This window comes from Parasteatoda tepidariorum, chromosome 9 (genome assembly GCF_043381705.1).
Source record: "Parasteatoda tepidariorum isolate YZ-2023 chromosome 9, CAS_Ptep_4.0, whole genome shotgun sequence".
Classification (NCBI taxonomy): domain Eukaryota; kingdom Metazoa; phylum Arthropoda; class Arachnida; order Araneae; family Theridiidae; genus Parasteatoda; species Parasteatoda tepidariorum.
This window is the reverse complement of record NC_092212.1, coordinates 27,074,350-27,099,595: the sequence shown is the minus strand read 5'-3', so window position 1 is coordinate 27,099,595 and position 25,246 is coordinate 27,074,350. Positions and strand designations below refer to the sequence as shown.

At 29.8% G+C, this 25,246-nt stretch overlaps 1 protein-coding gene across 1 annotated transcript in view; it reads right to left on the bottom strand.

The window, feature by feature from the left end:
* Positions 1-3,041: 3,041 nt before the first annotated feature.
* Positions 3,042-25,246, bottom strand: part of LOC107452442 (uncharacterized) — a 45,055-nt gene continuing 22,850 nt past the window's right edge. The window contains exons 8-18 of the mRNA XM_043057225.2: positions 22,830-22,844; positions 20,221-20,238; positions 18,040-18,054; positions 17,024-17,047; positions 12,906-12,923; positions 11,111-11,128; positions 9,339-9,353; positions 6,064-6,081; positions 5,934-5,948; positions 4,828-4,845; positions 3,042-3,088 (exon numbers count right to left, since the gene is read on the bottom strand). Of these exons, the coding sequence (XP_042913159.2) occupies positions 3,057-3,088; positions 4,828-4,845; positions 5,934-5,948; positions 6,064-6,081; positions 9,339-9,353; positions 11,111-11,128; positions 12,906-12,923; positions 17,024-17,047; positions 18,040-18,054; positions 20,221-20,238; positions 22,830-22,844 (206 nt within the window). The 3' untranslated portion in view covers positions 3,042-3,056. The remainder of the gene's footprint in view (positions 3,089-4,827; positions 4,846-5,933; positions 5,949-6,063; positions 6,082-9,338; positions 9,354-11,110; positions 11,129-12,905; positions 12,924-17,023; positions 17,048-18,039; positions 18,055-20,220; positions 20,239-22,829; positions 22,845-25,246) is intronic.

Here is a 25,246-nt window from a genome sequence, read left to right as displayed (position 1 = left end):
TATATATATATTACATTGAAATTAGTATCTAGTAGCATAATATTTTCATGACAACACGGAATGCTTTAATAATTTCTAATACAAATCCTATTTCAGCAGTCCTCTACAACAGTCTGCTAAAGGGACACTAATTACACTTAGAATATGGTAAAAACTAAAAGAATATGGTGAAACCCTGTATCTGGCTCTGTGGGAACACCGAAAAGCTAGGTAATTTTTAATGAAGTGTTATGATGAATATTTTGATAAAATTAACAATGAAATACGGCCTTATAATATATGATAAAATTTGGTAAAGTTTGGTAATTTTATCATGTGATAATAAGAACTATAATTTTCAAAAACAAAATTTTCGGAAAACCGCTACCGTGTGAACGAAACATTAATAGTTTAAATACCGTATGTTTTGTTTTCGTACTAAAATTACTTGGTTTTTGTTTAACCAGAAATGTCATTACCACCCAGTGTCGTAATTTTACTGGAATTTCTTTCTCTTTGTAAAAGAGAGAAAGTGGGAATTTACCCGTTAAGGTGAAATTGTCGTATTTGACACTCAACAAATAAGCATTCGAAATGTTTCAGTTGAATTGCAAATATTTAAATCATTCAAGTAGAAACTAGTAACTATATCGAATTCTGTTTAACTTGCATAAGGGTCTTAGTCTTTACAAGGATTAGATTCAATGTTTTATTTTTAGTTATTTTTGTTTTCAATATGCATTTAACAAGTCTGTTCTCGCGTATCTAAAACATATGTACGTCATGACAACGCGTAAATTGCACTCAGATTGGTTCTAATATTTTAAATACATATAGAATACAAATAAAAATTACCTTTTTTAGCTAAAAGGAATAAAATCACGCATTCAAAATTGTGTTATAAATTTTTTTATATTGATATGCTAAGTTGCTAGCTTCACATTTTAAAAAAAAAATATTTGTTCGTGCTTTTTAATATTCATAAATTACAACTTTTTATACTAAAAATAATATATACACTCATGGACAAAAAAATTAGCTCACCAAGAAGGAGTCGTCAAAATGAAACGAAATTTTACATGCGTAATGACTACTTTGATATAAGTAAATAATTAGAAAATCAAAGAAAAAGAATAATTTATTTCAGAGAAAAAGGCAAAAGAACGGAGGAGTTAATACCCTGTTGGACTCCCTCAAGCGCGAATGCACGATGCGATACGATCGGGCATTGAGGCATACAAGTTCTGTATGATGTCTTGAGACATTTCGTTCCATATTTGCTGTAACCTTGCCTTTAGTTCGTTCAAACTCGTGGGATGCCCAACTCGCAGTCCCAAATATGCTCGATTGGAGACAAATCTGGGGATCGGGCGGGCCAAGGATGGGTAGTAACAGTACGGAGACAGTCTTGTGACACCCTTGACGCATGAGGCCGTGCATTGTCTTGTTGAAAAAATGCTCCTGGGAGCCGTTGCATGACTGGCAACACATGTGATTGCAGGATTTCATGAACTTACCGCTGGGCTGTCATGGTGCCACGGAACAATACTAGGGGTCACCGTGTATTGTAGGCAATGGCACCCCATACCATCACACCAGCAGTGGGAGCGGTGTGTCGCTGTACAGCAAAGATAGGATTGAGGCGTTCATCACGGGATCTCCACTCACGAACACGATTGTCATCATTGCTGAGATTGAATCTGGATTCTTCGTTAAAGATGACCTGGTTCCGCTGCAGTCCAGTTTCCTCGTGCGCGGCAAAATTCCAAGCTTAGGCGTCGATGTGTGAGCACAACTATTTATTGGTGTGCTAATTTTTTTGTCCATTAGTGTGTATCTATCTATCTATCTATCTATCTATTTATCTATCTATCTATCTATCTATCTATCTATCTATCTATCTATCTATCTATCTATCTATCTATCTATCTATCTATCTATCTATCTATCTATCTATCTATCTATCTATCTATCTATCTATCTATCTATCTATCTATCTNAAATTCAGAATAACAAATCATCCTTGAGTGCAGTAAGAACGAGACTTTAAAAACCCCTTGTTACACTCAATTTGCGCTTTTGTTTCCATATTTTGTAATCTGGCAATCTTTCTGCGAAAACATTTTTAAATCATTCTTGAAAAATTTTCCGTCCATGTAAGTTGATCTGATTTTGCTACTCGCTTTATAGTCCCTTTTTAATGTTTTTTCTTTTTATTTTAGTTTATTTTCTGTTTTTACATGTTATTTTTACTTTTTGTGATCTATTTTATTTGCAATTTTTATAAAAAAATTTTTTGAGTGCTCCTCACACTATTGTATTAATATATTTTGCTTTGGCTTTATTGATACAATATCAGAAAGCACTCTGTTTTGCGGATATAATCGTGTGGGCTGGTGAAAAGATTATGTCTTTTTTTCCGGTTTTTTAAATAAAATTTCATCCTTTTTTTTTTAAACTGTTGTTTATTTTTTTACTTATTATTTCCNAACTGCTGTTTGTTATTTTTCTACTTATTATTCCCCCCCCTTTCTTTTCCTTTCATATGTCTATTATTTTTCTTTGTTTTATTCTTCATTTTGAACTTAAATATAATAGCTTTCCTGTTTCAATAGTTTATAAAATAAACTATAAAAAATATTATTTCATATTGGTTTATCTCAAAATGGAGTTGTTTTGATAGAAAGCGATTTTCTTTAAATCCTGAAAAAAAAAATCTTTAATGTGCTAAGTTTGAGGTTAATAATTACAGCAAAATAAATGTACAATGAATTAGAAAAAGATATTTTTTTTTTTGTAATTTATTTAAAAAATATTGATTTATAACATTGCAGTTCTGTGAATGATCTCACGTAACTACAAAAAAAAATATTAGAATAAAGTTTCCTATTTAAAATCATAATAAAATATAGTACACTGAAATGTAAAAAAATAAATAAGGTTTTCGACGAAGTTTCAAGAAAAATAACGTATAAATATGAGATCACTTGTATAAATAGTTTAGAACAAATATCTGTGTTTCAAAACTGCATTGCCAAAAAAAAGTATTGAAATAAGATGTATGTTATTTAAACTAATTATTTTTGTAACTTACCTCCTTTCTTGGCAGCTGCAATTAAAATAAAGAAATACATTAAAAAAAGGTTACTAACATATTTTTATTCTAGTAAAGAATTTCAGATTTTACTGATTCAAATTTAACAGTGTCTCCTAATTGGAAATAAGACGTAGCTTTCTTCATACCATGTGATTTGACGTCATTATTTTAGGTTGATCACGAGAATCAGAATTGTTTCTTCTGCACTAAATTCCCTTTTTATGAATTAAACTGTTAGCATAGATAATTTCATGTTTTTAATTTATAATTTGTATGATAAAACAATTGTATTAGCAAAACAGAATTAAAGAAATTGTATCATTAGTTAATCGAAGTATTAGTAGGTATCGAATGTTTTTATATGTGGAATTTTTTATTAGTAAGGTAAGTTATGATTTTCGTAACATTTTACTAAAAAGTTAATTTTTATTATTAAGGTTTTCTTTTATTTATTCGTACAGAATGATATTTTCAGCTTATTCAGCTCAGGACACTTTTGCTGCTCTGATGCAACTAGTCCAACGCATGAAATACTCAACCAATAATAGCTGAGCTAGAGGAAGCCCAGAACTTCGATGCCTGGACTCCATTTACAAGGATTTATAAACAATTAGGTTACTTAACTAGCGAGATTTGGCAATAATGAAGACGACGGTAAGTTCTGGAAGTCTAATTTTATTTTATTTATTAATTTTTTCTTTTGATTTATACTAACACTTCTTATTCAAAAAATGTTTCACTTAGCTCTAAAGCAAATCTTAATCGGTTTGTGTAAAGGACTGTAAAATATTGTTCGAAAATGTTCTAAATGAATCTTTTTATCTATTATTTTCAAGATATATTTTAAAAATTGTAATTTAAATTATTGAAATTAGTAAAAAAACTATTTAATATCTAATTTTATGAAAGCTATTAAATTATCTAATATTTTAGTTTCTATTTATTAATTTTGCAGATTGTACCAGAAAAAAAAAAAACAGCGAACCTAAGCAAGACACTAATCTTGTAAAAAAATTATCACCCCCTAAATATTTTTTCAACTGCTACAAACAAAAATACTCATGCTTTTTTTCTATTCAAATTAAATTTATTGTTTTTTACCTTATATTATTGCCATATTGAATTTATTGGCATTTAAGTGTTAATCCATTTACTAATTAAAGCACAGCTAAATAGAAAAAGTTGTAAACGTTGCGCTGTCTCAGAATTTTTAACAAATGAAATTCAGTTAGTTTTATTAACAAGTTGAATGCCGTGGGGGTCACCGGTGACCGACACTGAGTTTGTTCGTGGAGCCATACGGGGTCACCGGTGACCGGCGAAGCCAAGATTATTAGAAACACATAATTCGAGTAAATTTTTAACATTATTATCGTTACTAAAATGGTTTAAAGAAATTAATGCAATGTAGAGCACACAAAAATAGTTTTATTTATATACACAGAGATGCCAACTTGCTCCGGAGACGAATAAATATTTTCAAGTGGTAGTTTATTAATTGCGAATCTTGGTTTAATAAATTCAATTTAGTAGATTTTTATCCACCCCTATTTCTAAACAGTTCGTAGGCTTATATAATTCAGCACTCTTTTTCAGTCATGTCGCGCTAAACCTTTTAAAAAACTAGCAAAATCTGTCAAATTTTCAAATTTAGTTTGCAGTTATTTACCATTTGGCCAGATGGCAAGCCATGTATTATTAACGTGGCATTCAACTTGTTAAAAAACGTTAAATTACAAACTTTAACTCACCGTGGAAAATCTTTTCAACTGAAAGGAAAATAACAAAGTTTAGAGAAAAGTTTAAATAATACTTTCATTTGTAATATATTTCAATTCGATACCAAGGACTCGGTAGTTTTTAAAAAATGGTTAATGTGTTAAAAATAGTTTTTTAAATGTTTTAAGAACATAAATATGAGTTATAAATTATATAAATATATACTGGTGAATTGGTATTTAATATTTATAGTGGTAGTTGCACCACAAAAGCATAATAAAAAAACATGTATTCATGCATGCGCTCCTGTATATGTGCACTTATTTTTAAAAAATATTTCTTTTCAGTTTCTGCGTATAATATATATATATATATATATATATATATATAAACATTGNCCACTGCCAGGTTTTCGCATCGTTTGTTTCACCTATATTCATTTCTTCAAAACACGCATGACTGTTGCGGCATTACACAGCATGCGGACTACAATTTCTCAAAGCGAAAATCCACCCTCTCGAATAAAGACGATGCGGCCACTATATATATATATAGATATATAGATATATATATATATATATATATAGATAGATAGATAGATATATTTATATACTAAAATTCGCAAGTGTCAACAATTTTTACAGTACTTTTACAAAGGGTGGAATTTATACGATATTCTGAATTCTTTATATATGCTGAAATTCAATTTATATTTGGTAAGCTAATTCCAGATAACATTCTTTTGCATTGCTGCCGAATTGAAGAAAAAGTCCCATTTCTTATAGACTGGAGACAATCTTCTCCAAAAGTTAATGGCATTATCCAAAAAACAAGTTGAGAGATGATATACAAATGAGAAAATGATAACTGCAGCCAGAAGCTGGGATTCGATGACAAAGCTAGCACTACTATAAGATTTTGTCTCTTTAAAGATTTTTTAATTCAATAACGTATTTATTTACGATAAATTTTCAAAAGAACTACTAGAAAAAATTCTATTTTAAGCAATTGTGCTCATTTTTCTAATGATTGATACAGTTAAAACTTTTATGTGACTTTTATAAGTAGCTAAAATTACAAACTTTATCGGTATAAAAATGTTTAGTTTTTTTCGTAATATAGGAAATACTAATCTTACTTTCGCCTTTGACGCCTATAAAGAGAGACAAATAAAATTAGAGCAAAGAATTATTTTAATTAATAAAGGTAAGGCAGTAATTAAAAGGTAGGGTAGTAATTCTAAGGTACAGTAATTCTAAAGTACTTACCGTTCAAAGCGCTGTCCACTGTAAAGAAAAATTTCAATACCATAATTAATGAAAAAAATAAACTGCTTCACATATATTTGTAAAAAAATGTAGGGCAAAATTACTATACTCTGTTGCAAGTTAAGAAAAAACCATTATCCCTAAGGAGAGAGACAAATTGCATCTAAGTGTAAGCCAAGCAAATTTAATTAAGAGTGTTCGTTTCTTGTTTTTCAGTAGCGCCATCTATGGCCAAGAATTCGACTTCTGCCACACAATACGTCGCACCCGTTTATAGGGCGGACCCATTCATACATCCATTCATTCATCCACAGATCGCAATTTTGACCTGAATCAGAGAACGATCGATCTCCATTCCAGTACCCCCAGAGGTCTTGATTTGTGATGGGAACATAGAGGACTTTTGCGACTCAACAGATTTAACGTGCATCAGTCACTTTACTTCGGCCGGCGGGGTTCGAACCCAGGTATTTTCGGGCATGTGCCCAGCCCCCTACCGACCAGGCTTCTCCGGTCTTGCTGATGATTTGTGTCAACGGTGAGACAAAACTAAAAATATCCTTATAGCTCATTTTATTTGCTAGTGGTGTGCAAACGTAAAATGAAGTTTATGATCATATAATTATGCTCTTACAGCCTCATATTGTTATTTCTTTTTAAAGAATGAATATTCTGCTCATTTATCGAACTGTATCGCTAAGTCTAGGAATCCAGTAAGATTACAAAAATATAACCAATCTTTAATAATTTTACGGTATATACCGTTAAAGATAGCTACATTTCTGTATGACTTGTTTAAGTTTGTATATTGTTTGAAAGCATATTTCTATAATTTGATGGCGAAATAAAACGGAACTATATGCAATCGCAGATGATTATTCAAATCCTATACCGCAATGGTATTTTCTTCACATGCAACGAAGTATAGTCTGTACCGGCCATAGGGTGACTAAACATTACAAATGCTTTTAAAAAATTGTCTGCCAGTCGCACCCGATCTCTTCTTTTCACGACTGCACCCCGTACGCATTCTATTATGATTTTTTTAAAATAAATATGGAATCGCTTTGAGTGTCGAAGAATATTCTGATGATTACTTTATTTCAAGTTTGTTTCTTAAAATGTTTTCTTCATTTTATGAACGACGTCTTCACTGTGATGTTTATCATACTTTGAAAAACGTTTTCATAGAACTGTCTTAAATTATTAATAACAACAGCTTTTAAGATAGCTTACAATTTTCCATTTTTGAAAAGTGACCACATATTTTTTAAAAAAAATGGCCACTATTAACTGTCTACTGGCTATTAGCAAAATGTCCTAATTTTGCCGTATAGCAAAAATTATTTTGAAAATATGTCATCGTATATTCCTAACATTTCAGTGAGTTTATTATCCATTTTTTAACCAACATTAACGTAGCAAATGCATATTTACTCACAGGTTTGCAGATAATATTTCAGAAATTTGGTTGAACTAATTATTTTGTATAAAATGGTAATAATGAACAACAAGGATGTGATCTTCACAATTTATGGAAAGATATCTAAGTTTATGTTTTAACGTATGATAATTTGTTTACGAAAACTGATTTAAAGTTTGTTTTTCTTTCCAATACCCATCTGGAGAATTACCTTTCGTCATACAGGCATCTTAAGGGCAGATTTGTAGGGTACTCTTTCAAAGGCACAGTATTAGATAGGCCAACGTTGCTCCCATAATAAGGACAGATAGTACAGAGAATGAAAGAACCTCCAAGCCTTGCCCGGGATTCGAACTCCCAAACCTTTCTGATGCAAAGCCAATTCCCTGATCCTTACACAGGCCTGTCGGCAATTGATTTGAAGTCTCTTTCCACACCACTACATGAGACTGATTTAAATGTTCAACAAAAAAAAAAACATTTTGATCTAAGTCTTTCATAATTCAGTTTTTAAACTGTTAACAAATTTAATGCTTTGAAAGCTTTAGTTTTTATCGTCCACCACTCTAGAAAATATTCTACACAAAACGTAGTAGTTAGCAACCCTGGAATAGTTGTCAATTCATATTCATGAGTTTCATTGTAAAGGAAAATCTTTATGGCCAAATTCAACTTTAAATAACTTTAAATTTTGATTTTAAAGCTGCTTTTCCAATCCTTTCTCTCTTTCATAAAATTCATAAGACTTTTGCAGATCAAGCTATGGTTAATATAGGTATATCCTGTTTCTTTTTTTTTTCATGTCAGTTATAACAGTTTTCGAATAAAAAACAGTTCAGAAAAATATTTTTTACGAAATATTCATTTCGTTTCTAAATTTAAAATTATTATATAATGTAAGCTTCATTTTACTATAAACTTTTAAATTAAAGTTCAATTTATTTACATTGGTTTTATCAAGCAGTTTAAAGTGAAGTAAAAATCTTTAATTAACTTGAAAAAATAGGAGGAACAAAAATTTGACAATAATCCTTCAAAAATTATATATTTCTCTGCCTTATTCGCAATTAAATGTTAGTGTTTGATAGATAAATTGTGCTTTATTAGCCATTCTTATAATTTTTGTAATAAATAAACTACATTTATCTGTATGCTTATCATTAATTTAAACTCAGAAAATTTGCATAGGCTTTATCAAATAATATTAAATAGAAGTAAAATCCTCTTGTTTTACATTAAAAATTGAATGAATTAATTTTTCGCATTAATAATTCAATAAGTATATTTCTAAATGACATATATTAAATTATATAGCAGTCTATAGCATATAAGTTGTACTTTACGAACCATAACTACTTTCCTGTATGTTGTAAACTACACTTTACTTAGTATTCGTAAATAATTTAAGTTCATGACAAAGATTTTATTAAATCGAAATAAAAACCTCTAATTGCTGCTATTAAATAAGAGGAATAACACTTCTACAATAATTACTTCAACAGTATTTTTTTATTTGTATACTCAATTAAGTGTAGTAGATTGTATTTTAAAATTTGCTAAATGTATAAAAGCTAAGTTATAATGCTTTTATTATTATATCTTAAATTCAGATAAATGTATTCACTAAAATTTTTTTTGACTAAACTTCTTCCGTAGAGTTAAGAAAAAAATACATAAACTGTTCATGTTTATGAAATTTCTGTTTTTGATACCAAGTATTTACAAAGACCTTTGATATTTAATGTGTAGCGTTTTTTTTATTAAAACTTTCCGAATATGGCCAGCGTTTATCACTAAAAAGAAACTAACGCAAAAATTGAAATAAAAATGTCATTCTAAGCACTTTACTTACATTCAGTATTAACACCTGGAAAAGGAAAAATCGCAAAAATAATTTAATATTACAACAAGAATAACAAATAAATAAAACTGTTTTTATTCATCATTTAAAAATTCGTAATGTTTTTAATCGAACTTATATTGTATATAAACTTAACTCCAGAACTTAATTTCCCGTAAAAGGCTTAAATATAGTCAATGTATTTTGGATTATGTGGTAAACTTGTAGTTCGGGTATCAAGCAAGAAAAGTGATGAAACCTTTACGCGATAGTCATATATGGCCATAAAAGGGAAAATACAGGTGCAACAAAATGCAAAACAGAAAAAAAGAAGAAAAAAAAACTATTGTATGGGAAATTTAATTATTTGAAATACAATAATGAACATTAAATGATGTTTCAATGCAAAAATTAGAAAAATGTAAAGGGCAAAAAACTGACTGTATGGAAATGACATAGGAAGTTTAACATGGAGGGTGGTCCTTCCGAACTGCTCAGACTGCCTCACACCTATTTTGAATGGATTATGGGACTTCGAGAAATAATATTCCACTCTTCACGAAGTGCATCCCAAGCGTGCTCAATTTGATTAAGATCAGGAGATCATACTGGCCACTCTATGTGCTGTATAGTGCCACTCTACGTTGCTGTATTGTATTGTAAGAAGTTCCCCACAAAACGAACTGTATGAGGTTTCCATTATCTAGCATTTAAAGAACGGAATCTCCTATGGTTGCAGCGTAAAATACGACATGGGGTCTCAGGATCTAGTCTACAAATCTTTGAGCCATCAAATTTCGATTTCGAATGATATGCAGGCTGGTGTGCCCATCTAAGCTAATTCAAGCCCACACCATCAAACCACCTCGCCTGTAATGTATTCTTTCCTAAATGAATATAGGTTTCTTTCGAGTACCCCTTTCTCAACTTATCAAAACAAGTGGTGTCACACTCTAAACTGGATCGGATCGGTGCACATCCGTAAACAGCACTTGACTCCAATCAGTTTGCAACTAATCTCGATGATCAACAGATCACTTTCTTTTGGTCCCACGGTGTCTGGCTGTCAACGGAATACACATCATTTGCCTTACATTCCTCAGAAAGCCCATTTCGAATTATTTGGCTTGATACCCTTTGTCCTGTTGCTAAAAGAAAGTGTCGTTGATTTAGCGCGGATGTGTCCTGATCCAGTTTGGAGTGTGTCACCACTTGTTTTGGTAAGGTGAGAAAGGGGTACTCGAAAGAAACCTATACTCGTTTATGAAAGATTACATTACAGACGAGGTGGTTTGACATTGGGGAAATCTGGATTTCGTCTACATATCTTTGAGCCATCATATTTCAATTCCAAATGTTATGTGGGCCAGTATATGTTATGCGGGTCAGTATGTGGGTCGAGGGAGGGAAAAGATTTGCAAAATTTATGTATTGAATATCATATTGTTGTGTTTTTATATTACATACCCGTAATAATATATTTAGCTTCGAAATTTTGCTTAACTTGCTCTAATTGAATGAGATGTGTGGGTAATTCATTACTTTTTTATGTGTATGTAAAAATTATAAATGCAGTAATTGCATTTAAAATTTCATTTTTGTAATAAAAACATTTTTCTAACTTTTATAATAATATAAAGAACAAAATTAAACAGTCAAAAAAAATTTCAATTTTTTGTTCCATTTTTCTGAAATATATGTCACTGTTAAGGAGTTAAATTATTTATGAACAACAAGTTAAACAACTTTCCGTGTTTTTCGATTTTAAAATAAATAAGACTTACTTTGAACTGTATTTTCAACTAAATTAAATAATTTTTTATTAGTATAGACAGATAAATGATAATATTTTAATAGCAGAGACAGAAGAATTATAATATTTTACCAGTATTAACAAAAAAAGGATAATATTTTATCAGTAGTGAGAGATAATTGATAATATTTTATCGGTATAGACAGATAAATGAGGATATTTTATCAGTACAGACTAATAAATGTGGTGATATCGCATAAAGGGTTAAAGTTTAATCTTAGATGTTTGCTAATTTTTCTTTTTTGTTTATTTATTTATTATTATTTAATTTTAACTTTTTAAAGTCAAAAGGCGATAGGGCAAGTATTAAGATCTATTTCTCTAATGCGTGATAGTTTTGTCTATCATAATATAGTAAGCAATTGTCCTAGTCCCAGTGGTGCAATTTATGTGGGCACCAGGGCCGCGAAGCGGTCCTCATCCCCTTCATTGTGAATTTACGTTCAGTTAATGTTGAGTTCTTACGGTCAGGAGCCAGTGAAGTTGCTGTATATATACAAGCACTTTGCTTGAGAGTAAGCAATTGTATGTTGATCTGAGTCAAGATCACTTCTGAGCTTTAAGTGGTAGGTAATGAAAACAACATTCTCTTAATTCAAACAAATTTTATAGTACTACAGTTATATGCAGTGTTTTTCAAATGTAAGCCACTTTTGATGTCGGTCATTAATAAATTAAGATCATTGATTATAACTGCGCAAAAAAAAAATTATCATACCAGAATGCATTATAATAAAATTTTACAATTTAACGTAATCAGTGGTATATATTTAAATTGAAATCTTCCTTGGAAACGGATACATTTTTAGTAAACTTAACTAAATATGTTAAAAAATTATACTGATTTTACAAGCGTTTGATCTTTCTTTTTATATATAAAATTCATATTACTTAACTAATTTAGTTAACTAGGTAATTAATTTTTACTTAAAATTGCTAGTACAATCACTTGTTGAGATTATAAACTTTGTTCAATTGTTGAGATTATAAACTTTGTTCAATTGTGGAGAGATTATAAACTTTGATCAATTGTGGAGAGATTATAAACTTTGTTCAATTGTTGAGATTATAAACTTTATTCAATTGTTGAAATTATAAACTTTGTTCAATTGTGGAGAATATAAACTTACAAAAATTGTAGTTTGTCAAAAAAGATGGTAGAGGAAAAATTGCTTTCTTTCGAAGAATGGCAGCATAAACAATGTAAAAAAAGTTTTAAAATACAATTGCTTTACAGTTTTTGACAATTTTTTGCAGTATGTCGAAAAAAATGGTAGAGGAAAATTTGCTTTCTTTCGAAGAAGTTTTAAAATACAATTCCTTTACAGTTTTTGACATATTTTTGCAGTTTATAACCTAAAATTTATTTTATAAATAAAGAGGTATAGTAGGTGGAGTAGGCGGTGGTAGATTTATTAACCACCAAAAAAATAGCTCGAAAATTTAAATTTATTTTATCGAATTGACAAGAGGAGTTAATTCTAATAACAATATCAATACCAAACATTTACTGTTTAATCTTACTAAAAATAAATGACCCATTAAAAGATATCCAATCGATAAAGAATTTGAAATCATGGATTTTATATTTTTAATAAGCGACATAAAATGATTTTAAATTTTCAGCAAATGAATGCATAATATTGTCACTGTAAAATGATTGAAAAATTACAAAATGAGAACAAAGTTGTAATTTAAATTTTTTATGTCACAAGCTCATAAATTAATAATGAGATGGGAAGTTCAACATAAGAAATAATACTGACCTTGGTCTTTTTTGCCCTCTGTAAAAGTTGAGAAATTAGTAATTTTTTATAACATTTTGACTTACTGATATTTGTAAATATATATATAATAGAATAGTTTTAAAAATATTCAAAAATTTTTAAAAAATTAGGAAAAGATAATTTTGTTATCAGCTCACACGATTTTATCCGCAAAAAAGCGTGGTTTCTAATATTGCATCAATATAGCCACAGCAAAATATATTAATACAATAGTGTGGGGAGCACCAAAAAAATTTGAAGCAAAAATGGAACAAGTTAAGCAAAAAATGCAAAATAAAACATATCAAGCGAAAAGTAGAAAATAAAAATTTGAAAGTAAATAAAATAAATGAAAACTCAGAATTAAAAACAAAATTAAATATACAAAGCTAGTAGAGAAATCATATGCGCTTTCCCTTACTGGCATCTTTCCAAAATTATTTAAATTATTTTCGCAACAAGTTTGTCAGATTACAAAATAGGAAAATAGAAGCATAAATAGAGGATAATGGGATATCATTTTATGGCTCATTCTTACTGAAGTATAGAAGCACGTTTGATCAGTTAGTTACCTCAGATTGGCCCGAAACTGGATATATATATATATATATAGAAAAATAAAGACAAAAAGATTAAAAGAAAATAGAAAAAAACGAAGAAAATTAATTAAATAATAAGTTTTATTTACTGAGCATAGGCTGCAGGTATATCGAACTCATAAAAAAGCTAAAAGATATAGAGAAAACAAGGAGAATAATAAAATAAAGATAAATGAAAAGAGAGTTAATTAAGAAAATAACATATTTTGAGCATAGCATATTTTTATTCAAACTTATGGAATACCACAAGGATCTAATCTTTCATCTCTCTTAGCTAACTTATTTTTACACTATTATAAAATAAAAAAAATTATGTTCTTAATATTAAATTTGTTTTTTGAGTTATTGATGATCTAATTATCTTTCATTTTCAAGATTATACAATTTTGTTAAAAACTATTATTTTCCCCTAGGAATTAATTTTCTTAATAATCATGATGATAATATTAATTTTAAATTTTTTGGATTCACGCTTTAAAATAGAAGAAAATATCTGCATTTATACTAAAAAAGAAATTATTTTAATTTTAATGTAAATAAACTAATTACTTGGAATTCTAAGGTTTCTAAAAACGTTTATTTAAATGCCTTTTTTGATCAAATGAATCGAACTAAAGGAATATGTTGTAATGTTTACTTATTCAAAAAAACAAATCGACAAATTTTTTCAAAATTTTATTTAAAAACAGTGGATACCTTACTAATGTAGTTAAGTTCTATATAAAATCGTTAGGCTAATTGTATGTTATTATTATTAATAAATTTACAAAACACTTCTTTGTTAATTAAATTTATAAATTTACCATGTGCAAATCTAACTCGGGTAAATCATTGGCTAAAAATCTGCGCAAACCGGGCAAATCATGTATTTTTTTAAATGTTAATTTTCTTATATCATTAAAATTGTATAGTTAAACATTAACCTTCTTAATTATAAACCTTAATTTATCCAATATAATTGTATATAATATATATAGTATAATAGTATTTTTGGGCCAATCCAAAGTAACTAACAAATCAAAAGTGCTTCTGTACTGCAATAAGAATGCGCCGTAAAAAATCCCTCTATTTACGTTTCTAACCTCTGTTTGGTCTTCTGATTTCATATTTTGTAATAAGACAAACTTATTACGACAGTATTTTAAATCATACTAGAAAGATTCCGGAAAGTGTAAGTTCATTTATATTCGCTACTCGCTTTATAGATTTTATATATATATATATATATATATACAGTCAAACCTGTTTATCTCGAATCACACAAGNATGCTGATTGCTGCTGAATTAAAATTTTTATTATATTTTTATTTAATTTTTGCTATTTATATCTTTATATATATATATATATATATATATATATATAAATACACTGGGTGGCCAAATTATTATGACCACCCCTTCAGTACGCTGTAGGGGCCATCTTTTGCGCGTATTACTGCCTTAATTCGTCTAGGCATGGATTCTATGAGATGTTGGTAGGTGGTAGATGGTATGCTAGACCATGCTCGCTGAACTGCACTTGCCAATTCCTGCAAATTTGATGGTACTGGATCCATCTGTCTGAGAGTCCGTTCTATTTCATCCCACAAATTCTCAATTGGATTGAGATCTGGGGATTGTGCTGGCCAACGAAGCAAGTTAAATTCTCCGTCATGCTCTTCGAACCATCTGAGGACAATGCCAGCTTTATGACAAGGAGCGTTGTCCTGCTGGAAGTATCCATCCTCGCCAGAGTACACCATTCACTTAAACGGATGTACTTGATATGCGATGATACTTTACTACCCTTGGGCATTAAGGCGTTGTGTTACGGGAATTAAAGGACCCATACAATACAAAGAGAACATTCCCCATACCATAACGTTGCCATCACCAGCTTGAAGTGTCGTGGCAATGCAGTTGGGTTCCATGCCTTCGTGCTGTTTTCTGCATATTCTCATCGTGCCATCTGCGCGATGCATTTGAAATCGTGATTCATCGGACCACATGACCCTCTTCCACTCATCTACTGTCCAATGTTTGTGCTCCTTTGCAAATTGGAGACATCTGCGCTTATTTAAAGCAGACAGTAGAGGCTTACGAACAGGTCGTCTGCTTCCATACCCAATACTGCGCAATGTTCGTCGAACAGTCCGTTCAGAGACGTTCACAGTTGCTCCTTGATTAAGATCACTTGCAATTTGTCGCACTGTTGCTCTCCTGTAGCGCTGCACAACCCTGGCCAGCCTTCTCTCTGATCGAGCATTCAGTACCCTGTGACGACCACAATTCTGATGTTGATACCCTGCTTTTTGCTTGATTGTCCATTCTTTGTACACATTAACAACTGCTGCTCCAGAACACTTCACAAGTGCAGCCGTTTTGCTGATACTCGTTCCAACACATCTCGCACCCACAATTATTCCACGTTGAAATTCAGCTAAATCACTTTTCTTTCCCATATCTGAGCAAGCAACACAGTATAACTGATGACTCACTTGTCCAGCATTCCAGTGTTATAGTTATCTTGCCCTCTAGCGGCAGCGCTATGACGCAATAACTCATTTGCATAAAAGTCTGAGGTGGTCATAATAATTTGGCCACTCAGTGCATGCATATAAATTCTGTATTTTTCGTACATTTTAATTTCTTATTTCTCGCTTGATATGTTTTATTTCTTGTATTTTTTACTTAATGTGCTCTATTTTCGTTTCATTTTTTTGGGTGCTCCCGTCACTATTGTTTTGATGTATTTTTCACTCCGGTTTGCGAATGTAATTGTGCGAGCTGATGACAATATTATATCTTTTCCTTATTTTGTTTTCTGGCTATTTTAATTTTTTAAAGTACTTTTTGAAGAAAAAAGTTATGGATCAAATTATGGTAAAGTAGCTCTAAATAGCAAATGTTTAGGTAGAGGCATTGTACATTTCTAAACTGTTGGCACAATTTTAACCGTTATGCTTGCATCATTTAATTAGGATTTCATATTTACTCATGCAAAATTCTAATCGTCCAAAATGAGAAAAAAAGAACTGATAACTTTTTAATAGCTTTATCAACACCAATTTCATATTCACTCCAAGAGATTGCGTTATTTATATAAAAATTTATTTTTTAATTATAGTGGCACTGAAAAAAGGAATGAAGCTTTGAACTTTCTACACTCGTTTTGGCGAATACAAATTTTGCTTGGGTGAGATAGACCCTATTTCTATTAAAGCTTAAGGCATAACCTTTCAAATTTTTTCAGCAGCTTTGCCATTTTCTAAAACGTCACCTACAAAACGATATATGCTTTACATAGAGTTAGATGCTTTACATAGAGTTAGATGCTTTACATAGAGTTAGTATGCTTTACATAGAGTTAGTATTTTTAGTTCAACTCCTATATTTATTAAGATATCTGAATACCTAAAACTAATGAAAAAAAGAGCATAAAAAGGCGTTATTCAAAACTAGAACAGGGGAAATTAAGCTTGAAACACTAATAATTACTTAATATATTTGTAGATAAATATTTATTGAAAGCTTTCTTACGTGTTAATCCAAGGATCTCTTGAACTGTAAATAAATACAATGTATCTTACTAACATTATATATCTCAATATAGTTTTCTTTTCTTTATATTAAATATATTATATTTGAAATATGAGTGAGAATTGTTCATTAATACAGGGTTCGCATACTTATGAAGGATAACAACTGGTAATGAAATTTATTTCTATAAATGTTTGAAAGAAATAGATCCAAGTATAATTAACGCAAAACTGAAATTTAAAAACTGCTTGGTAATTTATATTTTATATTTATGTTCCATCTTTCCACGACGTTTAAAACAGTAGTAGTACTTCAACGCATACAGTTTTGCAATCAGAATTTTACGATTAGTTTTTTTTAAAAATATTTTTCAAGCGTTGTTTGAACTCTAAAGCAATGAATTAAAAGAAGAATGAACTATTGCTTCTGAATACAAGTTAGGTACAATAATGTATTTCCAATTTATATATATATATATATTTGACTGAAGAGTTGTATTCTAAAACAATTTTGTATTTTATATCGAAATACAAGCTGAGGTTATTAATTATCACCTAATAAATTCTGATAATATTAGACATTTCGCTCATGGGCTTCAATAGCGGCACAACTCAAAAAATCAAGTTTTGAGATAAATGAGTTTAAAGTTTTCATTGTTAAGCAAAGTGCATAAGAAATGCTTTCGTGTTTGGAATTGAGCAGTAGCTTCAACTCAGAATTTGTACCTTAAACGCAGAAAAAGATATCGTAATTTCATGTTATATTTCATAAGTATAATTTATTAAAATTAACTATTAGGATGCTAAATATAATATTTTTCACTTACTTTGACTTAAATTAATATAAAATAATGAAAAAATTATCAAAAATATGTTTAGTAAAAATTTGAAGTCAAAGGGTTAATGCCTTATAGCATGAGCTGTAATAGGATTTATATTCTGAATAAAATCTTAAATCTGTCAAAATAATATTAATTAGTAAGGTTAATGAGGAAAATTATAAAAGTTCATATTTACTTTTTTGTATGGTCTCTAAACAAGATAACATAAAATATAGGTTACTTTTTAATACCAAACATAATTCACTATTTAGTTAATTTAACAATTAATAATTCAAATTAATCGAAAAGCATTGCATACACAGGATTAACACGGCTCTTAAAAATTAAAAGAAATACCTATTAAAATGAAATGGTTTCCCAACAACGACTTAAGTATTTTTGTAATTCATGAGGGTGTTGGAAATTTTAAAGATTTCAATTTTATCTTTGGTGTTAAAGTGACTTTTTTTAAATTCTAAATATACTTGAATTAATATGAGGTGAGACTTCAGTCCCAACACACACTGCCAATGTGATGGTCTCTCGGTCAACTAAGACAACTGGCGTGATAAACATTAAAATTAAAGAAGGTAGTTGGCGGATGTCATCAATTTGACTAAATCATAGATTAATGGTAGATATATGTAATAATACTTAATATAGATACACAATTATGTCAAGGCACAATTAGATATTTATCTATGGCACAATTAGACATCTAAATGCATATCTTTTAATTTACTAATCTACTTTGGTAGCTAAGAATTAGCAGAAACGATTTTTTTCTTCAAATTTCTTTGCCACTTTTCTGTATCACTTTACTACCGGTTGTGGTATATATGGTTTATTACCGGTTGTGGTATATATGGTTTACTATCGGTTGTGATATATATGGTACTACCGGTTGTGTATCACTTTACTACCGGTTGTGGTATATATATATAATCAAAATTATTGATTATTTTAAATTCAAGAGAAAATCATAAATTTTACTGCCTTTACTGCTAGAAATTAAATACTTCGGGAAAGTTTTCAAAATATGAATACTTGCAACAATTACTTTTAAATACAGTATACTCTCGATATCTCAATGAACGTTAAAAAAATTTCGAGATAGTGAGTTTTAGAGATAACAAGTTCGGTTTAGAGATAACCATGGTCCTTGAAAAACTCATAGTAGTAGTGGTAGTAAATTAAGGTTAAAGCTAGAAGATATTTCTCGTTTTAATATATCACTTTGTTAAATGGTTTAGAAGAGGGACTTTTCATGCATATATACTTTCTTTGGAAAACAATTTTTAGTGGTGGTTACATAGATATTAAAATATCGACATTTGTTTGATTTTCGTTACCACTTTTTAAAATTTACAAACCCCTTTTACCCTGAAATATATTCTAAGAAGTAGAAAAATACACTCTAAAATATTACTCTATTAAGTACAGTCATGAAACAAAAGAATAACTACAAATAAATTCATAACTGCCAACTCTTCCGGATTTTCCGGAAAATTTTATTTTCATATTTAAAGTGGTAGCAATACTCAGGTTATTCCAATTAACTTTTTGAATTATAATGATAATTATAAATGAGTTTGACCACCACTACATATAAATAATTACAATAAATATATGAAAGCATAATAATCTTTGCTCAAGCGAATATCAACGGGATCAAAATATAAATATATTTTGGAGTCAGATTGTTTTTCGTTTATTGTTTTACAACCACTCTGAAAATCCATTCTCGGAAAGAGTAAAAGTTGGCAGGTATGTAAATATGTATGTTATGATAGTAGACTATAAGTCTAAATACAGCAAAAATAATTTTATTTTTAAAAGTTAGACAAAAATAATTATACATTAAATAGAAAGTGGTTGGCATACAATAAATTTCCATATTAAATTTTCCGAAAAAATTAATTTTCTGTTTCGAAAAAAAATCGACATATCAAGATTTTAAGAAGCCATTCTTCGACATAGGATTTCAAATTAGCATCTGGTGGGTATATAATATTAAGGGAAAAAATATTTTTTTGACCTAACAAGGTTTTTGAAATATTGAAGTTCGATATATCAAGAGTATACTGTATATAAATTATTCAGTTTTTTTTTAAAAAAAAAGTAAAGAAAACTTTTTTTAACTCTTGGTTTTTTTTAATGTTACGGCAATGACTTCAATATATTTAGATTATAGATATTTGTAGCAAAGATATGAAGAATAATCAAAGATATTTAATGCTACGAATTGTAAGCTTTTAGTATTTTTTTCTTTCTTTTCAAACATTTTGCGAAACAAAGAATATTGTAAGATTTATTTCTTTTTATTAAAAATATTAAATTATATATGTTTACATTATCTACAGCTAAATGCACTTACTGGATATTACGCCAACAACTAAAATTAAGAAATAAAAAATTATCATATACTACATATCCACACAATATTAATTTATCCGTATTTATTTTAATTTTATTTGAAATACATTGTAAGGAAAATATGAAATGATGGCAAGTTCGTGTTCGACTTCCAGCGAAAATCAGACATAGCCTTGACTTGATTATTTAACCATTTTCGGAAGGTCTAATTCATGAAAGATTAAAACAATTTCAAGGTAAAGTAAGGTATGGAGTGATCAAGGTAAAAAATGGAGAGGTAAAGGTCCCCTACGTGGCCTAATGCCCTAGACCAGGGATGGGGAAACTACGGCCCGCGGGCCAACTGTGGCCCATCGGAAGGTTTTATCCGGCCCGCGGATAGAATTTTCACTTGCCGATCCGTGGCGAATATAAACAAGATACATTATACATCCACCATTTTGTCTACTCTGTAGCTTTTCTTTTTTAACAAAGTACTGATGACGTTTTTACTATTTCTACAGGTGGAATTGATGAAAATAGTTAGCACAGACAGCTTCAATTGGTAAAATGTTGAAAGCAGAAATTCTTTATAGAATAGCCGCAGATTAGCTCTAAAAAGCGTTTGTCTTTCTCGATGATCAGACATATGGAATCTAACATAGGTGAATTGTGCTTCACATGTGACATACAGCGCATTTCAAGCTCCAACCAGCTGATTTTTCTGCCGGTGCGAGTTCTAACATTATTTATTGAGTATGGGAAGATTGCATACTATTGTTGTTTCTAAACATCCCAGAGTTTGAGTTTTGCAAATCATTACTAAAAGTTAGTTTCCAAAATTTAATATCTCATACCCAGGTAATCAGTGCTATGTTTGCTTCATCTTAGATATGTGAACAACTATGAACCTTGGAAAAAATTATTTCAGAAGTAGACTAACATACAAACATTTAGCCTCGTTCCTTAAAATAAGCACATCTCCCTTCGAACCTCAATATAAGGAACTTTTAAAAATGAAACAGCAATTTCATTCATCTCATTAAATATTTAAATTAAAGCTTGTATATCGTTTTTCTTATTTTAAAAGTTTTAACTCGGCCCACCAAAAATTTTTTTTCTCGATTTTTCGCCCTCGACCAAAAAATTTTCCCCATCCCCTCCCTAGACCATATGACTATGATTAAATCGTAAAATCGAAGGTTGCACTCGCTTATGTGTTGCCTGGTAAAATGTTTGAGCGAAATTTTCTGTTACAGAAAAGGTTAAGCTACAGCTTGGCTAGTCCCCCTGACTCTAATAGAGCTGTGCATTATTTCTCGAATCGTCTTCAGCCATCAGAGGTGAGACGGAAATGCAGACGGCGATGGTTATAGCATTTCTATCTCTTTCTTTAATCTATTTGCTAATAATTTCTACTTTTTAACACCTAATTCTAATAAACATTAATCGGTGATCATTATGAGCAAATGAACTCGGGCTCCGATGTGGGGGTGCCATCCCCTCTGCAGAGGATCAAAATTGTGATGGCATGTCTTCGGATCATCCTACGGGATGCTTCTCAGACCGTCGCCAATAGCCCATTGTGCAGCTCTAGTGCGACGTAAATTAACAACAACAACGACTGCAGCCAGTGATGCTTGACTTCGGTATTCGACTGGGAACCGTGTCTTTCCGATTAGTCCACTGCGAGACTTGGGTATCAGAAGGGCAGATGGGATGACCACTCTGTCAAGAGCACCATATTAGGTGGGCCAATGTTTCTCCCACAGTTATATGGACAGATATTTCAGAGAAGAGTAAAAAACATCCTTTTTTCTTCTCCAAGCCATATCCGGGAAAATTTGCCCGAGCAAAATTTCAGGATTTTTGCATTTTATTTTGAAAAACTTTTTAACGGTGATAATAGTTACTAGTAAAAAAAATCAAAGCTATTGCCTATGTCAGCAATAAGGCATTTCTTGGGGCTTTCCTGGTGGAGCGAACTTGCTGTTCTATCAAACGCTCTGCAGCGTGGAGGTAACGGGTTCGAATTCTGATAGAATTCAGGTTGTATCTTTGTGATATCACTTTTTTACTTGTGTTTTCTGTTCTTCAACTTAACAAGAGCTTATAAGCAGTTCTATGTAATTAGCACACTAGATTTGGTTTATTATTACAACATACATTTGCAAGCTTTTGGGCTTTTAAACCTTTATCAAGTAGAAAGACGGAGAGCACAATACTGAGTAGGACAGCACGGAGATCTATCCAGGGCAGCAGCGGGATTCGAATCCGCTACCACCATGCTTCGCACAGCATTTGGGGGGGGGTTGTGTAAGTTAGGGTGACCACAATCTGGAAAAACTTTAAAAAGTGATGATAACTCGTTCATAAATGCTTCAACTTTTAAGTCAATTGTTAGAATTCAGATGCATAAGTTAAAAACATATATTTAACATTCAAGCAATGTTCGGTGATAGTAATTAGTTCAAACAACTTGTATCCTCGATTTTTTTTTTACCAATTTTAATTTTTTCTAGAATGTGGAAACCCTGGTGGTATTAAAAAAATTAACAAACCGACATTGTATTAAATTTTTTTGTCAATTAAAAAAATTTTGTTTTTCCACATAATGAAATGTATACTTGCTTTGATTTCCAGCATCTACAAAAATCAATTTATTTATAAGAATCCTAATTTTATGTGTGAATATTTTAAAATTTTTTTAAATGTTAAGCATTAAAGTAAAATGTAAAAAAAAGCATAAAACATCAGACATAAAAAAAATATAAAACATGTATAAAAAAGGTATATTTCATTTGTTTGTTTTTCTAATTGAAATATAACATCATCCATCACAATATTTCTTTTGAAACAAATAATGATGTGGTATCAGAATGAATTAATAGTTTATAATATTAAATAATTTCACGACAGCAACTCAAAACATTAAGGAGCAAAAACCATTGTAATTCAAACTGGTAGATACATTTTTGTAAAATTTTTAATTAAATTAATTTTTAAATTCTTATGTCACATATTCTTCATTAACTTGTTATATATCTTATTCTTCTACAATTTGGGTCCATAGAAGTTTTTAAATAAGAGCATTTTAAGGTGTTTTTTTTATTTGTTTTCTAGTATAAACTGGAGCCAAACTATAGTTGTCTTAAGCTCAGTTATTATTAAAAAATTTCAATTTTTGTAATTTACAATATGCACGGATTAAGCATTTTTAATTCCATAATTTTGCTTGAATAATATGTTCCCTAAACCCGGATTACTTTGCGCAATTTCATTTTTAGTTATATCTTTTAAATTGCAACTTACAGAGTTTGAAAGAAACTAGGAAACACTTCTATACTAATTCTAAGAAAAGAAATTTTCCTTTAGCAGCAAATGTTTGGAACATTTTACATGGCAAAACAATTAGCACAATTTGAAAAATCATTTCTGAAGCTTTTAGAAATTATATCCTTTTTACCCATGCAAAAATTGCATTCCTAAATGAGCGAAGGAAATTAAAAGCTTTTTAATTCTTTTTCAATACCATTATTATTAAGAAAGCATTCTAATGTAATTATTGTAAACCTATAAACGGTCTTTGAAAATTGATTGTATTAAAACTAAAAAAAGCTCAATACATCAATTTGATTGATCTGAATTTCGCATAAGTAAATATGCCACCTTTTCTAAAAGTTTCAATCATAAATTTTTTGCATTGTGCCAACAGTTTTGCCACGCAAAATCTTTCAAAAAATTTGTTTCTGTAAGAAAACTTGTTCTCCCCAATTAGATGTGTCTTGACAACGACTATTTGCTTATACCATTCTTGTTTCTCTACCATTTAGTTTTTTATTTTTATTTTATTCATGTTTTTCATGTTAATTTGTGTATATATATATATATATATATATATATATATATAAAGTGATAACCCTAAATTATCACTTTTCTTTCAGAATAACCCTAGCTTCAAAAATAATTTATTAGTGTACATTTTAACCAAACCTATTTTGATTACGAATGATTCTGGATGACAACGAATGACCAAAATGACTACGAATCATTTTTTAAATATTTAAATGATAAGAATGAATTTTTTTCATCCTTTCATTATTAATTGTTTTAAAATTAAATTTTGTGTCAAACAGTGGTATTCCTGATTAGGATCTCCATCTGACTTTGTTTTTAAGTAGTTTTTGGAATATGCAAGAGTTGAAAATGAAGCTGAATTATGATTTCAAACGTTGAGAATTAGGGCATTTTGAATTGATTCTGAGCTTTCTTTCAAATAGAAATGAAAATGTTTTTGTGTTCGATGAGAAATACTCACGCAATTTTTCATGAATGTATATTCTTTTCAAAATGTATTCAAAGCATTGTTATTTGAAAGAATAATTATTTTCAAAATTTTGTTTTCGTTCAATGGCTTATAATTTTAATAACATCATAAAAATAATCAAAGTATTTGATAAATAATGAACTATTGATTAGATATAATTATAAGCTTAAAAATCATAACAGACTAAAAAAAGGTTCCGAAAATTCTGTGACCCTTACACGGAACCCTAGGGTTCCACGTCATACTGCTGATCTAAACAATTTTTATCCTCACAAGAAGAACCGTAAATAAAAAATATACTGCTAAAATTACTTTATTCCTACCCTTTTTAGTAATAAAATTTTTTTTAAAAAATGCTTTTACTTTTTTTCTCTATTTCTTCCTCTTTTCAGCTTTTTCCTTCGTAAGTCAAATATACACGCATGAAATTTTAAATATCCAAAAACATTTTTCTTATTCACAATTCTTCACTAAAAATATTTTTCTTAATTACTATTTTTCACTAAAAACATTTTCACTATCCTAAAAACATTTTTCTTAATCTCGAAAAACAAAATGTCCCAAAATAAAATTATTAACTTTATGATTCTAATTATAAATCTATTTTCATTTTTCCTGCTTCGATTATTTGAAAATTCTAACGACATTTTGGAAAATGTTATTTCGTTTCGAGAAGAAACACAGTAACTCAAGATTCTTAGGATGAAAGTGAAAATGAGCA